The following is a 19,077-nucleotide window of genomic DNA, read 5'->3' as shown; positions in this document are numbered from 1 at the left end:
TGCTTTTAGTTCTAAAGCTCGCAATTAACACTCCAATATACCTACACAGACTAGAACAGCAGTATGACGAGTTGCTGCCCGAGATTTAACGTCAACTGCAATGTCGCTTACGATACTGAATGAACTATACTCATCTGAGGACGGGATCTGGCTCTGTCAGGGCTGATATGATATTCCAGATGTCAGCATCGGATTCACGAATGCCACCTGGGCCAACTGTCGAACTTGGACAGTCACTTACTGGGTTTATGTTGCTACAGAATTTTAAATGAAATCATTCTATTTTATTTAAATACCAATAATTGTTTGCAGGTGAGAGTACAAAATGCTACATGTGCAATTCTATGCTAAATGAGCACTGTCAAACCCTTGACAACAAAGATGCAGTGGAGACAATTGACTGTCATGCAGCTTTGCTACTAGAAGCGAAGACTCAGACTACAGCACGTCTCGAAAAAACTCGAAACTTGGAAGATTACCAATCTCTCCACCAGACACAAGACTTGAAATTTTCGTGTTTGGAAATAGCTCTTTCAGGTAAGATAATATATGATATACTGTACTTATCGATGGCCTTTAGACAATTGGAGAATTGCCAGAGTTCACCGTCGGACCACCTTTTTAATTTTTGCTCAAGTAGACTTTTTGTCCGGACATAGACGAGCACCTGCTGACAGGACTTCTATAGGCTCTTCCTGAATTATTCATCTTGGTTACGATTTGATATGAAGTTAATTTAAGTATTTATTTCACTCTAATGATAAATAGTGTAGACAGAGAAAATAGTGAGAAATATTTCAGTGATCTACCTATAGAACAGATGTGCTCACGGCGGGGATATTGCCCTTTGGGCGCCCGTGCACTTGGTGGGCGGGCTCTGGAAACCTGTTGTAAATGTAAACAGACAGTGTCGCGCATTGAAGCGTAGCGTAACCAAGAAGTAACATCGCTGGCGGTTTGTAAAATGGATAGATCTACTGATACCGTATTCATTTATGTGTTTATTTATCCATTCATTCATTTACTTACTTATTACTCAGTTACTTATTTTATTATTTATTTATTGTTTCTTTTATTTTTTTGTTTCTTTGTTTGTTTCTTTCTTTCTTTCTTTCTTTCTTTCTTTCTTTCTTTCTTTCTTATTTACTCTGGTAGAGATAAGATCATCAGGCCTTCTCTTCCCCTCTATCAGAGGATTACAATTACAGTATCAAGAATATAGTTGAAATTAAAATTGCAATTAATATTAAATTTACAGTTACAATAAAATCTAATGTCCCGCGCCGTGGTGTCGTGGTCTAAGGCATCCTGCCTAGGACCCGCGTTACGGAATGCGCGCTGGTTCGAGTCCTCATGGGGGAAGAAATTTTCTCATGAAATTTCGGCCAGTGTATGGGACCGGTGCCCACCCGCATCGTGATGCACTTAGGGAGCTACGATAGGTAGCGAAATCCGGTTGCGAATGCCAGCTATAACGGCTGGGGGGATCATCGTGCTAACCACACGATACCTCCATTCTGGTTGGATGATCGTCCACCTCTGCTTCGGCACGTGGGCGTGAAGCCAGCAGCCGGTTGGTCGGTCTAGGCCCTTCACGGGCTATAGCGCCACGGATTATTATAATAAAATCTAAGTACTAAAACATTACCTAATTAATAAAGACTGCACAATTTATTGTATAATTTAAGAACAAAGTATTAGTTGCCGAAGTTCAAATTAAACGTAGAATAATTGAGGGGCTCAGTGGAAAAGAGGTCCATGCCACAAAAAATAATTTTGTAAGAGACGCATTTTTAAGTCAGTCTTCTATTAAAGTATGTATATATGTGCAAAGAAGTCAATGATTATTAAAATATAATACTTATCCAAATCGTGGCTGGTATCGAGTCATTTACACAGTGACAAAACAACAATCGAAATGATTACTTAAGGAATGCTATCATGGTTTCCTACTTGGTTGTTTTTAAGATAACACAAGTGGGTTGAATACCGATATGTCCGGATTCATCTTTTATTGTTGTAGCAAGCGGTTGAAAGTCTGTAAAATTAGGAAAAGTATTACATGCTTTTAGATTATTGTTTAAACAATTTCATGCTTTTGGGTTATAGTTTAAGCAGTGTACAGTTTACATCAATTTTCGATAGATTAGTCTTCATTCTTTCATTTACATATAACGTGTTGCTATAAATAAGCCATTGATATTATTAACATCCAAAGACGAAAGTCGTGTCAGAGTTACTCCAACATCTGTCCTTTTCTTCCCAGTGATCCTCGAGTAGTGTTATTCAACGTTTAAAAAAATAATTTATTAGATTATGATCATGGATAATTTGACAAACTTTACTTGCTTATTTTATTTACTGCATCGTACAATGAAGAATTATGTATAACTTAACGAATTAACTTTGTTTCAGATGGAAACTACACTATGGTAACACTGAGGGGTTGCGTATCAGCGGGTAATAAATGTGATTCAGCCAGTATTTTAAAATTCACAGATGGAAAGGGGAAAGTTGAGTTTTGTAGGGTGTGTGCAGCAGACCTGTGTAATGAATCAAGTCACGAACACATTACCAGTACACGCAACATAAGCAACCGAAACTGCGTCGCCACTTTTATCCTTTGTCTTATTTTACCATTTCTTTTTGTTAAATTACTATGCGTATAGATATCAGCAATATAATTTATGGTCAAGCAATGATTATTTGCAGTGTCTGTGTACATAAACAATAAAGATTTTATTTTGTAAGGTGTGATTAAGTGGAACGCGATCATTTGACCTTGCTTTTGAATCAGTATTAGCTAGTTTTTAAATTAGATTCCCCTTTTTCTATTTATTTTAAAATATAGAGCAGCCGACGTTCGGGGAATTCTCTTTTTTTACCTGGTTATTTAACGCCGCTGTACATCTACTAGGTTATTTAGCGAAATGATATTTGGCGAGATGAGGCCGAGGATTCGCCATAGATTACCTGACATTCTCCTTACGGTTGGGGAAAACCTCGGAAAAAACTCAAGCGAGAACGAACCCGCGCCCGAGCGCAACTCCCACCTTAGCCGACTGAGATACGCCGGTGGCTTCGGAGAATGCTATGGAATGTTGACGGAATGGAGAAAATTTGAAGGTATAATGTACTGTAGATCCATAATATGGGAAAACTGGAGAACTCCGAGAGAAACTTGAACGGCGACCTTATGCGCTACAAGTGCCACTATGGACCAACCTTAAAAATATCGTACTTTACCTGTTTTTTTTTAAACCCCCCCTCTAGTTAGGAACCACTGTTTTAAATTATATTAATGTGCCGCGAGATTTTAAATTACAACTTTAGTATGCCACAATATGTTGAAAATGTTGAAAAACAATGCTCTATATTTGCAATTATCATTCTAAAATGTAGCAAAAACAGGTTTCATTTTATCACGCCTCTTTTTCTTAAATAGCTTATGTTTTAATATCAACACGTGCGATTTCTGATTTTTTTTTTGCTTTGTTCACACTTTCTGTAAGATATGTACAATGTCTTTGTAATGTTTAATAAACATGACTGTATTGCATTTTAATCGATTATTTAATGCCTCTGTGTCGACGGAATTTGTGATTGCAAGACGAGTTCAAGAAGTCGCCCTGGAATTGCGTTATATTTTTGTATACATTAATTTTTTTACTTGGTTATTTAACGATGCTGTATCATCTGTTGGGTTATTTAGCGTCGGTGGAATTGGTGATAGTGAGATGGATTCGCCATAGATTACCTGACATTCGCCTTAAGGTTGGAAAAAAACCTCAGAAAAAACTCAACTAGGTAATCAGCCCAAGCGGAATTCGAACCCACACTCGATCGCAACTCCGGATGAGCAGGCAAACGCGCTACCGTCTGTACTACGCCGGTGGCTTTGTAGATGTTGTTTTACAGACAGTAATTTTATACTTTACGTAAAGACGTAAAGATTAATTTTTGGTCCTACACAATTTATCTGTTATGGTAACAATTGTTATTAAAGGAGAAAAATTCGTTCCGACACTGGGTATCGAACCCGAGTCCTTGGTTCTACATACCAAGCTCTATAGCCACTGAGCTACGTCGAAGTTTAATCCACAGCACCGGATCAAATCCCTCTCCTCAGATAAATTCTGTAGGGTCAAAAATTAATCTTTACGTAGATTCTTTGCCTAACAGTGCATATACTGTGAAATCTCGGCCACCAAGTCACTCAATTGAGTGCGCTCCTTGTGTAATGGCAGTTGATTTAATATAATATGTCAACATATATGTCGAACATGGAGTAAGGCCACAAATGAAAAACACTAGAGGAGAGGGATTCGATCCTGTGTCGTAGATTGAACTTCGGCGTAGCTTTTTTAAATAAATTTGTCACCTACGTTGCAGTTTTAATATATCTTTGCAAGAGATTACATTCGTTTCAAGAAAACATTTCAACCTTCCGGGAACACAAAACTGAAAACTGCAATCAGTTTGTTTTTATTTTGTGAATATTATAAAAATACTATGCATATTTCAAGGTAAGATTATTATTATTATTATTATTATTATTATTATTATTATTATTGTTGTAGTTGTTATTGTTATTACTACTACTACCATCATTAACGTTAGATTCTGAGTTTCTTCAACAGAAATATAGGATTTAGAAGTCATCTGGCATTCTTCGTACTCTCACTAATTCCACAGATTTCAATAACCACTGAAAAGCGAGAATGGCCGGGTAGATCAGTTAGTAGAGCAACTGGCTATAAACTGGAAGGTCCTGTGTTCATCCCAGTTGGTGGCGGGATTTTTCTCGTTGCCAGAACTTCCAGAACGGTCCGAGGTTCACTCAGCCTCCTACCAAATTGAGTTCCTGGTTCTTCCCGGGGTAAAAGACCGTTGGAGCGTGCTGCCAACCACACTACCTCATTCTAGTGCCGATGTCAAGAAAGCAAGACCTTCATGTCCACCAAGCGGCTTCATGGCGTGTACAGGGCGGAAGTGAAATAATCCTGCACATTGAAAGGGGAGGTAGGTTACACTTCATTGAATGGAAAACCTAGCTTTATTACGTTTTGTGATTAAGTGCGCAGTTAATTAGGAAATTAAGCTGGAAGTTTCAGCAGTCTGACAACATCGCCGCTAATATATTGCTTTCTCTTCTCGTAATACAGGTGTAAGAGGTCTGTCTCTGTACGTGAACTATCTCGCACTTCTGTCTCTGGCTACAACGTTGCAATCTAGTTACATCGTTCAGTGGCTTGAAATTAGTGGTTTTTAAATTAAATTTACACGAAAATCGTCAACGCTATTGAAATACGTCAGAGGAATAAATGATTCCTTATTAGATTTTCTATCGATATGGACAAAAATCACGATCCTACTCGCAGTAGTTACGGAATAAGAGGGTGTTAAACATTTGGGGGAAAAAACTTCTTTTTTCTGATAAAATTATGAACTTTCCGCCGTAATGGTATTACACCTTTTTGTTACATTCAACATGAGATATTCACTCTGAAAATCTGCAAGGTTATTTTTCTTCGACCTTGTATAGGGATTCCTTAACCTTTTTCCTTTTCACATTACTAATAAGTGAAACGAAAAAAAACTGTATACTGATTTCTGTGCTTTGAGAATAATTTGGTTAGTTTGAAGATACAGTCTATTTATTTAAGATTATTTCAATAGCTGCAACTTTCAATTTCTGCTTTCTTAATATTCTGAAAGTTACGATCTGATAAAGGCAGTTCTTTAGAAGGAAAATTCTGCCCTGTATCAGGGACACAACAGCACGTAGAATACGTCACCCAGTTTCGGGAATGAAACTACTGTTATGTCGATTTCAATGTTTTATTTATGTTTCGGTTTACAAATGGAGAGTATGGGTTTATCATAAGAGAAGTAATTAATGAATGGCATGTGGTATATTTTTTTCTTCATATAAAGCGACATTCCGAAATTAGTCCTAACTCACAACAAAATATGTTTCACTATGGTTCACTCAAAGTGTATCGTACCTATTTGTTGGCACTTTAATATTGCACAACTCGCGATTACAAATCAAACGAGTGGTTGCACACACAAGTCTGTACTGCTCCCAATGCCGAGATATGACTGAGAGAAACCGCGCGGGACGTTTAATTTTATACGTAAATTCGGAGTCCGCTCATGCCCGTAGCGAGGGGAGGTGGCGTCATTGGACGTGGCACACAAGTTACATTGGTACATGGTCTAACTACTGATAACATTAGCATTCGGCTGTTGCTCATTGTGTTGTTACAGTAAACATTTGAAATTTTGCCACTTAATGTTTCATGACGGATGCCCATACTCAGTGCGAGGAAAGACGTATTCCATGTCAAAATTTAATTTACTTGCTAGAACAATTTTATGTTTTTACAACCAAATCTAAAGCGCGTGAAATAGTTCAGATCTGTTTCATTTGGCACTATTTATTGTGATGTTTAAAATCAATAATAAAAGTGCTAAACAATTTTATTCATGCTTGATTTATTATTATTATTATTATTATTATTATTATTATATTTTACAAACTTCTCTTAAAATAGGGGTTGCCCTGAGACAAAGTATAGTATTAATAAATACGTACAATTTTATGAAAATGTTTTCGTGAGAAATATAATTATTACTATTGTGTTATTAATTTACGTTATATGTGTGATTTCTCAGGAGATAGGTTGAATATTTTAAAGCTGTCAAAGAAACAGACTTGGCCAAAGAGGATTCAAGATTGAACTCTTTGCAGAAATTAATAAATTTTCTTTTAATAGTGCCTCTAGCACCCAGTAATAACCCAATAATTACAATGGTTTGTAACTGTCCGTTTTGAGAAGGGTGGTCAACAAGCCAATAACGTTAACGATGAAAAGAAGTCTATTTACAACCCATATATTCCTCACTTCAGTGAGAGATACAAAATGAATATTAATACATGGGAAGTGAAAGGACTTCTTTTTGGCGCTAGGGGAACTTCATTTAAATTAACCAAAATCATTCTCTTTTCTCTTAAATTTTCTAATGAGGACATTAACAAAATTTCTCTAATGGTATTGAGAGATTCATTATCCATTTTACACAATCACTTGTATAATACTATGTAATTTTTTTTTCACTTTATTTCATTACTCTTCAATGTATTTTCATGTCATGTTTCTCCGAAATCAATTTTGTACTTTATTTTGAAATTTATCATTGTTCCGTATTCTCTCCGCAATCATATTGTATTTTTCATTTAACCTGTACTTTGTATTCTGGATCCTAGTGATCAGCCGTAGATTTCGGCCAGATGTCCCAAATTGTGGAATTTGTTTTATTATGTAAATAATAAGGAACAGTTGGACCATAAATTTGATTCTTCTCATTGTTGACAGCTTCCAGTTGAGTTGTATTCAATTCGAAGCGGATAGTGGGATCTATTATATAGCTTTTGTGTTGTTAAAGGCTAATATATCAACCCGCCGACAGCTTCGTGTTCAGATACTGAATAAGAATCATCCAATAACTTCGAAGAAATGTTATATGCAGACGGACTCTAAGCATACTGAAAACATGCATTGTCCATAAAAGTCTTGAATTTTGTTTCTTTTCTTATCCCAATACTTCATCCACACTTCATAGGATAACAAAATAGCAATTAACTGAATTTATAAACCTCAATGAATATGATACTCAGAATATATTATTGTTGTTCCACAACCCTCTCATTTAGTAAAGAGTTTCATGCAGTTGGCACTACTGTTTCCGCTGTGAAGATGATGGAAGTGAGAATTTAATCATGTTGTTTGTGGTTATTATTTTAAATTGTTGTAATGAGCTCGGAGGCTAAATTTTAACGACGGAGTTCCAGGTTGCACATTTCCATCCATATGTGTGGAGGTAGCGGCGCACTTTGGTAGCAATGGCTGGGACGTTCCTGCAAGCTCTGGTTCTTGTGCTTGCCGTCAATACAGGTAAATTGTTGCCCAACTATTTCCGCCTTTATGAATATCAGGCCTTGGTGCATGGCATACTAACTTTTAACAGAGTAATCTGTGATTTTTGTAAACTTCCCCATCGTGCGAAATATGAAAAGGAGGTATTGTAATATTATATCTGTGTACTGTATGTATCCTGGTTAACATTGTTGACGCTTTCCGTTATATTACTGTCCAAAAATCTTAACATTTTGTACATTTTTATTTCGAATTTGCCAACAATGCTGCCGAGATCATTCTATTGACGTACTGTACGTACAATACATGAGCAGGAAGAGGTCGAGATATTCAACTTAACCTTCAGGATAAGTCATGGGGGTGGAAATTATAATTTTTTTAAACCTAGTAGCAAATTAACATCATATATCGCCGCTTATGTAGCTCAGACCACTATACTGTGGTCAGACATGATTCAAGGCTACGCTCGGAAGTGAGTTAGACTCCAACTTGGCCCGACTCCCTGATTGTTTTCTTTTCCACCGGTTTTCCCTAATTGTAAGGTAAATGTCATATAATACCATGACCTAATCTCTGCAAATACCATCTCGCTATGTTTATTTCCATCAGTGTTAGATAATCTCGCAATTGCTACAGCGTTATTAAATAATTTGATTTAAAATCATGACGTGTGTATGTTAAAATTCAAATAAAAAGTAGGCCTAATTGAAAATAATCCAAACTGTCTATTCTCACTAACATGAGTCGCGCCAGTATTTTTCCCACCATTATGGATTCCTAAATTATTCTTACAATTAGACTATGTTTAGTATACAATATTATTCTCATTTAAGAAATCAAAGATGGATAATTATCTTGGAGAACATTAAAATATCCTTACAAATAAATATTTATATATTTGTTAAAGATATTTACAGAAATCTTTGTCCATAAGAAGCCTAAAGAAACATTTAAGGATTTCAGAAAATTTTGTTTGACAACACTGCACTCCACCTTCCTGCCAGGAATTGAAGTCGAGTCGGTAAATTTATAACAGATGATAAATCTGCAACCAAAATTGTTCTGGTAATTTTCGATTTTTCAAGAATAATTAGCATTAACATGTATAATTAGCTATCCTGAGACCAAAAATGGAGTTTTTGAAATGTTTGTTTGTATGTCTGTCTGTCTGGATGTTTGTTACCTTTTCACGCGATAATGGCTGAACCGATTTCTATGAAAATTGGAATATACATTAAGTTTGTTCTAACTTAGATTTTAGGCTATATTGCATTCAAAATACTTTATTTGAAAGGGGGGTTATATGGGGACCTGAATTAAATAAATCTAAATACCTCACTTTTTATTGATTTCTATGAAAAATATTACATAACAAGAGTTTCTTTAAAACGATTTCCGATCGTTTTTATTCTACGAAAAAGTTTGATAGGATTGATATTTAACGAGATACACCAGTTTTGAAATGACAATGTAAACACTTCAGCACCAAATGTATTTAGATTTCAATCAATATTATTTTATTTCTAACAAGTGCAGTGAAGCGCACGGGTATGGCTGGTTACAAATAAAACGTATTAACACAAAAGAATAGTTGCAATCACTCAAGTCCTTTGGGAATAATATAATTTTGACTTTCTCCTTCTAAAAAACGGTGTGGTACATGCAAGGTTTTTTTTCTGTTTTCTTACCTACTTACTTTCTTGCTATCCTTTTCACAATCTTTCCTGTTTCTTCTATTTCCTATTTTCATTTCTCCCTCACTTTTCTTTATTTTCTCTCTGATCTGACTTGTCTGCAGCATTTTGCCTATCTGCCATAGTAGGGTATCTCTGGTACCGTACCTCTGATTGAGGTTCTGGTTTATGCATCTATTATCAGGCTGTACATCTCACTTAACTATATGTGTCAGATGAAGAACAATAAATTGTTTGTATACATATGAAGTCTTCTTAGTGTAATATGTTACTAGTCAGCGATTTATGTAATGGAGGGGGAAAGGAACTGGCCACGTAACCCATTATTTCCTGGTTTAGTTGCCTCATGAGTGATGCCTTATTGGTGTCACTTATGAGGTTAGAACCTGTCTTCGGACAGTTGGCTAAACAACAACAGTATATCTGGTATTTATAGCCAAACGCAAGAGTAAAATTCTGAGGATCAGATATTCTCTTCAATACATGTTGTCTCTTAATACAGCTTTAGGTCTATCCTGTTTCAACTGCAACAGCAGGACGGAGTCAAAATGTGACGACCCATTTGTGGAAGCTGCGATGGTGTACAAGGAGTGCAACACACGTACCTTCAGCTCCTTGGTCAGCGAGACTTTGAAGGGCATCCCTGAAGTGCAACAGGCTTTCAATTTATATCCTTCAGAACCGCCTGGAGAAGATATCACTTGTCAAAAATTTATCTTCGACGGTGAGTTCTGCACATGATAAAATTCTTCCAAACATTACAATGCATCGTGTATAAGTACACTCATATAATACATAATGTATTATAGGCAACACCCTCCTGATTGGTTGACTGCAGTAGCGTAGAATTTAATTTATTATTATTATTATTATTATTATTATTATTATTATTATTATTATTATTATTATTATTATTATTTTCATCATTCTGAAAGTAGAAAGTAAATTCCTATCTCTGAGTTCATAGTAGTAAACTATTTACGTTGACCCATGGATCAACCACATCAATTTACTTTGCTGACGTTTTGAGGTTCGCTGCGTATGCATGTTTCAAGCAGGTATGCCCGCACGTTCCGAAGTCCTCTCCTCACTAATGAATGTAGTAATGGAATGGACAACGGTCAGAATATCGTCGTTGTTCCTGCAATAACTCCTATGTGACATATTTATCGATTTTCAAATTTTTGCTCTATTAAATAATTTAAATAATGATACAGAAAATAATAAAATCTCCTATATGCAATTATATTTCTTTGTTTCGAAAATGTAAGAATTCAGTCTCCTATGTACAGCTGGCATAGTATGAATAAATGTGTTTTTTCTTCCTACTAGAAAATTTTATATTTTGCACATAGGAGTTATTGCAGGAACAATGACTATTGTTGTGTCGTGTGCCTGAGGACAACCCAGGAAGGAAAATGGATCGTAGCGTTCACAAATAAAAAAACACAGTTTAGCCACCAACATAGAATAAAAATCCCTGCAGCATGAACTACACCACACTATATGTTAACTCATTAGTGCTCAGTGGAACTTTAGTTGCCGTTTGTATTAAAAAATTTTAATAAACATGATATTAGGTTGGCACTTTTTTTGTGACAAAAGCTGTTCTAGAGATAAGTTCCCGTCATCTCAGGAACAATCCTTCATTTCAAAATCAATTGTTTTGGAGTGCAGTCGCGAAATTTGGAGTGTTTCTACATACATGAAACTAAAAATGTGATTACTGTTGTTAAATCTTACTTCATTATTTCAAATGTCACTAAAATACATTTCAGAATGCTTACTCAATATTTTAAAACTAATTTATGACAATGGTTTTATTGTGGGTATATCCTACAGTGTTGTGAAACCATATGGCAATTTTAGTTGCCAGTGAGCACTACAGTATGCAAAAGTGTGCGCATTTCGTATCATATGTTATTTATTCACTGTAGCCAGATTTTAAACGCTATAAAATGATCTCTTTACTGTTCAATAGCAACTAAAGTTGCGATGAAATTTTAGATCTTCTGATCCTATAGAATTTTTTAGTACTTTTCCCATTGCATGAGCGATGAATATATGTGAAAAAGTGTAGAAAATTGAAACGAAAATAGTTCTGAGCACTAATGGGTTAATGTCCACTACTGTGAACACTGAGAAAATCCCAACTGAGACTTTGCCACAAGTGTCATTATGGATTTTTGGACGAAAAATTCCAGGCTTGGACAGGAATCAAACCCAGACCGTCTGCGTGACAGGCGGATGAACTAGACCACGCAATCACTCAAAAAGAAGACGTAGTGTACATGTGTATGAATGCTTATGTTGTTGTTGTTTTCTAATGTCAGGCATTTGATAATAAAGTCATTTGACCTCTTGCAATCCAATATTTTTTAAAGATATTGTCATGGTCAACCACTGAAGCACAGATTTTGAGATGTTCCGAATCCATTTCTTGGTCTGAGTTGCACAATAGGCAGTTAGGGGACTGATATATTCCAATTCTATGCAGGTGTTTGCCCAAACAGTCATGGCCTGTTGCCAATCTAAATGCAGCTACAGGCGATTTGCGTGGTAAATCGGGAATTAACTGTAGATTATGATGCAGAGAGTTCCATTTTTTGCCTTGAGATTGTGTTATCAGATTTTGTTTGTTGAAGTCTAAGTATGTAGATTTAATATATCTTTTCACAGAGTAATACGTAGATTTAGTAACAGGCCTGTAAGTAGCAGTGTTGCTCTTCTTTGCTAAAGCATCCGCATTCTCGTTTCCCAGGATACCACCACAGTCTAGTATATACAGTCGCGAAGCTCAATACGTAGTAAATATGCAAACATTAGATAGTTTCTCACCACTAGGATCGCTAATATCGCCTCATTACAGGCAATGCAAAATAGTACCGACACAGTCTATTGTTTCTAGCACCCTCAAAACTCAAGTTTCGTGACTGTATATAGTAGACTGTGATACCACAATGGGATGGTATCCATTGGAATACAGTTCTTTTATTGAGTGTTATTATATATTGACAGAGCATTTTAGTTATTTCTGCTGTTTGAGATGAAGGTGTGTGTCTAGAGACCATTGATAGAATAGCTGTTTTGGAGTCTGACAATATAACTGCATTCTTAAATTTATTGATGTGGCATAGAAGATTCCTGAGACTTTCACTTCTTGCAATGATTTCTCCATCAAAACTTGTTGTTCGATATCCAAGAGATCTATAAAGTGAGAAGAGACAGCACGTAACACCTGCACGGGCACCTTGTTTCCTGGAAATCAAGGATCCGTCGGTGTATAAATGAAGCCAGTTTTGTGGAGGGTACCTAATATTAATTGTCTCTATATACAATTGTTTCATTATTTCAGTGTTCACTTCTGATTTCTGTATTTCTTCTGTTAAATTTAGATTATACTACACTCAGGGACAAAAAAAACCGGACACTTCTATATTTGCTTGTATTTTGTTGCCAATTATTTCAAAATGAAACAAAACCCATTTAAACAAAATAATGTTCCATTTAGCACCTTATACGACAACATTTGAAAGAAAAAAAGTCTCTGATGAGAAAATTTACAAAAAATTACAAAGGGCGTATAACTATGGCATCGTTTGGTCCAACTGTTTTTTTCATTTAATGGAGCCTTAAACATTAAAAACTCTTTTTAGTAACGGGTATTACCCCCTCTGGCTTGAATAACTGCATCCATACGTCTTGGCATGCTCTCAATTTGGTTAGCAATGTCTTCTTGAGGAATAAGTTCCCATTCTTCGCCAAGTGCTCGCCTCAACTCTTGTAACGATTCTGGCCTCGGTCGTCTATTCTTAACACGCCGTCCCAACATGTCCCACATGTGTTCAATTGGGTTCATGTCTGGACTCCTTCTCTGGCCATGGAAGAACATGGATTCCCACTTCTTGGAGATAATCTCCGACCGCATGGGCAATATGCGGCCGTGCATTATCATGCATTAAAACAAAATTATCGCCTACAAATTGGCCAAATGGCACAACATGATCAGCCAAACATTCATTTATATACCTATCAGCTGTTAGTCTTCCATTTTCAACAAAAACCAACTCTGTACGAGCATCCGTACACACCCCTGCCCAAACCATCACTCCACCACCTCCATACGGCACATTTTCGGAAACGCAACACTGTGAAAATCGTTCTCCCCTCCTTCTCCAAACTCTTTCACGTCTATCAGGTGAGCACAGATTGAAACGGGACTCATCGGTGAACATAACACAGCTCCACTGTCCATTTCTCCAATCCCTGTGATCATTTGCAAAACGCAGTCGTTCAACTCGATGCATCCTGAGAAGTCTGGGACCAGTTGCAGGTCTACTTGATATCAGTCCACTTGCTTTCAACCTCCTTCTAACTGTTTTGGCCGAAATTGGGCGTCCATGCATGTTAACAAATTGCTGGGCTACACTAGTAGCTGGCAGGTTGCGCTCCCTAAGAACTCTCAACACCATATACCTGTCTTCATTTGGATTTGTAGCTCTTGGACGACCCGAACCTGGTCTTCTGGTATATTCTAGGGTCTCTCTATACCGTTTTATGGCATCATGGGTTGTGCTTCTAGCCATATTCATAACATTTGCAATGTAACGTACACTGCGTCCATCATCGTAAAGGGCTACAGCTCGAGCCACATCTTCAGGTCGCATCTTGTTTTAAGACAAATGTTACAACCCCACTTAAACTCAGAAAATGTAAAAAATAAAGAAATAACGAATGATAACGATAATGAAGCACAAAATGGTTGAGACAAAATTGTTATAGCTGAGACTCCGAAAGCAAAATTGGAATATTTGGTTGTAATGGCTTGTTTATAAAACAAAAAACAATCAACAATGTATACACGTCTCCATAACAACATATGGCTACCATAATTTTGTATGAGAAGATAATGTTTTGCAAAATACCAGCAAATATTAAAGTGTCCGGTTTTTTTTGTCCCTGAGTGTATATATTTAATAGAGTTAAAAGGTTTGGTTTAATTTGTAAGTTTTCTCTTAAATTCGGGATGTTGATATTCTGTTTTAATTCTTGAACCATGGATATGAAACTTTTTGAGTTTTTAATCAGAGGACTGTATGAATTCCAATTGTTTCCTGGTAAATGAATGCTTATGTTTAGGAACATAAACAAACCAATTTACTATAATTCATATGGGATCTATCGTTGTCCGAATAACACAGAGTATATAGAATAAATTATTATAAAGGAAAATCGTTTTGCATCTGTAGAATAATCTCTGTGGAATACTGTACATGGCGCCAGTGATCCCTTCGTCGCTCATAACGATTGTGGAAGCGAGACCGCTGAGAGCTGCTGTAATGTCTTTATTGATTTGCGTGATGTCCTTTACAGGCAGGTTTAATTTTATTTAGGGGAAAATCCCAGAGATGTCTGTTGTCTGAAACTATGGATGTGGAGGCTGTAAGAACGCTAGGGATGCATTTAGGAATCAAAAGCTCTCACAAGCAGTGCAGCACTATTCGTCTCTACCGTGTCACATAAACATTAGAGTTGGGGTGTGACAGGGTTTTTACCGTGATAGCTCCGAAAAAGTCGATGTGACAGATAATATCGATTTTGTCACAGTATGATTTTTTGTGTTCGAATGATTCTTGGCGATTGTGAATGTTTCTCATCACGAGCCGACAGATGATTATGTTTATCGCTCTTCTGCGAGTTGACATACAAATTCTATTTTTTTCTCGTGTACGGAGGAGGGACCCGAAGGCTTACACTGCAGCCTGAAGCTTATTGTGCGTACTACTCCTATTCTATGAATGATTGGGTAGCCGAACGGCCGCGCTCTTGTAGAAGTACAGCACGCTGCACCGTGAACTGAACCCGGGCTATGGTATGGATGATGATGATGGCGAAATGAGTCCGAGGTCCAACGCCGAAAGTTACCCAGTAATTCTGCTTCAATTGATTGAGGTAGAACCCCGGAAATAACTCCAACCAGGTAACTTGTCACAACCAGGATTCGAACCCGGGCCCGTTCGTTTCACGGCCAGACGCACTGATCGTTACTCCACAGCGGTGGACTAGTGATGCCTTAGTAATATTTACAATTTAGCAGACTTTGAGTATTGGCAGCCCTATAAACATTCAGACTGAAAACCTTTGCAACGCTCTTATAGGTAAGTTAATCATTTGTCGCCAATATCACAGGCTACTTTTTGTAATACATGATAAACAGAGTGAATCGTAACTAGTGTCATTATTTTCAGGGGGTTACTCTTTGAGATAATTATTCCAAACAAGAAAGTTTAATATAATTGAGGACCTAACATTCTAAATCTGCTAAGTACCAAAAACAACTTTCTGAGATATTGTTGAAAAACACACCGCGAAATGCATGTTGAGATACCCACAACACTGTCTTTTGGCACACGAATGAGTCACTTACAGTACAGTTGAGCTACGACAAAATTCTGTATCACTTACAATTGAGCTACGACAAAGACAATTTAGTATGATATTCTCATATGGATGTTCCTCTCTTAGATTGAATCAAATGAAATTTGAAAAATTGGCACTTAGCACATTCAGAATGTTGGGTCTTCAGTTTTGCTCGTTTTTGCTTCCTTTTCGAGATAGAAATTGTTTTATACAAAACATTTCATAGCGTGTTTTGAGAAAGCCATTGATTGAATTCTCAGTATGCTCAGTCAATTTAAGATAGCAACAGTAATGTATTATGATAATAAATGATTGAAAGAATTTTAGCTTTGTCCTTTAAATGAGTCGGAATTTGATCCGAACAAATGTAACTTTGAAAAGTTCCTTTTCAGAACGAAAAGTTACGTTTGTTCGGATCAAATTTCTGCTCATTTAAAATACAGAACTAAAATTATTTCAATAGTTTATTATTATAATATACTTTTTCTTAAATTGGCTGAGCATATTGGGAATTTAATCAATGGCTTTTCCGAAACACGCTATGAAATGTTTCATATAAAACAATTTTTATCTCGAAAAGGAAGCAAAAACGACGTCTCTGCGCACTGAAAACTTGGAATAGTGAAGGTGTTACCCGACTTCTCCTCTTATAATTCCCCCTCTTCTACCTTCGCCATTGCTGTGTTTTGCGTGCTGTATTTCATATAACGTCATCTTTGCTAACCACTGCAGTGTAATGCCTGAGGCCTTGTGCTTGGACATTTTTACGTGAACAGCTGCATACAACATCATGTGATCTAAGTAACTACTGTACTCCAACCACGAGAAAGTCTTTGGGGACTGAGACGAAGCGGGGTAATGCTGTGAATGAATGCTGATGTCATAAGGTGTCATAAGGTCACACACGTGGGTACTCGTATCTGTATTGGCTAGCTCTCACAGCACAAACAATAACATTGATACACACATATTGATACTATCCTAGTTACAAAAATAGATTACTGTTAATCTCCTGGTCTTTTAATCTCTCCATACAGGAAATAACATATGTAGGAGAGCGCATGGTTTTTTAACTGACGTTATAACGGTAATATTATCTATGTACTTCGCTCCAATAGATGACGCAATAGTAAGCACATTCCTTTCACGGTTGATCTCCTGGTTGGAGAGCAGTAACAGATTTTTCTTCTTTGTACGACGGTGGATGCTGATTTGAAACGTTTTAGATGGTCTCTCTATTGAAACCGTGTTATACTACATAATGGGAAGTAACCAATGTTTATCATATTATTTTATTTCAGACGGAACTCAGAACATAACGATCCGCACATGCTCTGTCAGGGAAATAAGAGGACTGAAAACATGCAACCTGATGGAGAACAAATTGAGGACGGAAATGGTCTTCTGCGAGCAGTGTGAATCCAGTCTCTGCAACACTTCCAGCGTCATGTTCAGCAGCGCCCTGCTCTGCGTCATCTTCTCACTGACTGCAATTGGAGCCACGTTTTGAAACACAAAACATTTGCAAGAGGGAAAGAAAACTCTTACCTTTCGTAAACCTGACTTTGAGCTGAAGTAAGCGCATATGCATAATATAAAATATAGGCAAGAGTAACGCAGGTGGCATCGACTTGTTATATAACAGTCTAACACAGCGGTTCCCATGAGTCCGCGGAACCAGGAACCAGGATGTGTTTTCAAACGCAATTTTAATTATGCTTAACTTTGGCTTGTTCTCTGATTTTCTCAGACTGTTGGAATATGTCTTGCTTACCTAAGACTTTTTCAGACACAGATTTTAACAGGAATGATATCGCCTGAAGGACTTCTCTTGGCTCGCAAGTTTTGCCTATCTATCTGATATTTTAGTTTTTAAAATTCTCTAATTTCCAGTCCTCGGGATCCAACTTAAGTGTTCACCATTCAGGATAAGATTGAAACAACGATAAAGAAATTAAAATTGTGGTCTTGGTGAATCATAAATGGAGTATTCGATTCACTTCTGATTTTCATTGACTTTCTAGCGACAAATGATGATAATCTATCGTCGGCTATCGTTGGAAATATAAAAAAATCTTTATCCATTAACATTAAAATTAAGGGAATATCTTCCTTCCTGCAATGGAATAAATAATTGAACGATAAACCCTTTCTTGGTCACAAAAATAGTTTGCCACTCAAAGAAGAAGAGGAACTATTGACTTTATCCTCTGATTATATCTTAAAAATCATGTTTCCTACGACCTTGTTGCAATCTTGGTTGCATGCACGACCCACGAATACCGATGCTTCCCGAATTGCAACACAACATTTAATACCACTTTTTGAATCATCATACTTGTATGAGTGTACTTTTCCTGTTTAATTTTCTTGAAGAACAAATATAGAAGTAAACTTAATATGCAGTAAGACTTGCTACTATTAGAGAATTTACAGTTGATCCAGACATTGCAAAACTGACCACAGTTTCCTTATACTGTAAACCTGATAGTTACTAACCATTCCGTCTTTGCGTATATAACCATGATTTCGACATGTCTACCTTGCTAAACTGTGAAACAGGAATAAATGCTAATTTCCAGATTGCAGATAGTTGATAATGCCTACCCGTACACATTCCGGCAGTTTGTTATAAATGTTATGTATACAAGTAACCATTTCCTTCTGATATTTGTTAACTAACAATAGTACATCCTTGTATAGATTTATAAATAGGTAGTAATTTCTTATTTGACTGTACTTTGAGCTAAGCTAACATATAAATGTCATAATAATTCGTATTTTGTTAGTAATAAATAAAATATATATTGAAGCTACCGTATTTGTTATTTGCATTTCTAAAGTCGTTTGTGTAACAACGCATATTTCGCTTGTCATTTCATAAGCAATTTTATTGCCGAAATCCGCCCGATGCTAATTGAAACAATTGGTAAGCAGTTCACAGTAGAGTTATTTTTATTATTCTGTAAGTTACAGGTTATCAGTCTGCATCTGTGTACTGTAAGGTGAGACGTATCTCG

The 19,077-nt window shown here is 36.6% G+C and overlaps 1 protein-coding gene across 2 annotated transcripts in view; it reads left to right on the top strand.

Annotated features, from left to right (window-relative positions):
- The window catches only part of LOC138712159 (uncharacterized), a 32,494-nt gene extending 13,625 nt beyond the window's left edge, over positions 1 to 18,869 (top strand). Inside the window, exons 2-5 of one of the 2 annotated variants that reach the window (XM_069843641.1) lie at positions 4,696 to 5,022; positions 7,859 to 7,961; positions 10,140 to 10,361; positions 17,359 to 18,869. In XM_069843641.1, coding sequence (XP_069699742.1) covers positions 7,910 to 7,961; positions 10,140 to 10,361; positions 17,359 to 17,567 — 483 coding nt within the window. In that variant the 5' untranslated portion in view covers positions 4,696 to 5,022; positions 7,859 to 7,909 and the 3' untranslated portion in view covers positions 17,568 to 18,869. The remainder of the gene's footprint in view (positions 1 to 4,695; positions 5,023 to 7,858; positions 7,962 to 10,139; positions 10,362 to 17,358) is intronic. The other variant, XM_069843642.1, reaches the window with a different exon arrangement.
- The last annotated feature ends 208 nt before the right edge of the window (positions 18,870 to 19,077 follow it).

The sequence above is a fragment of the Periplaneta americana genome, chromosome 13 (assembly GCF_040183065.1).
Source record: "Periplaneta americana isolate PAMFEO1 chromosome 13, P.americana_PAMFEO1_priV1, whole genome shotgun sequence".
In the NCBI taxonomy this organism is placed as follows: Eukaryota; Metazoa; Arthropoda; class Insecta; order Blattodea; family Blattidae; genus Periplaneta; species Periplaneta americana.
Note: the sequence above shows the minus strand (reverse complement) of the source record. Positions and strands in the feature narration are given on the sequence as shown.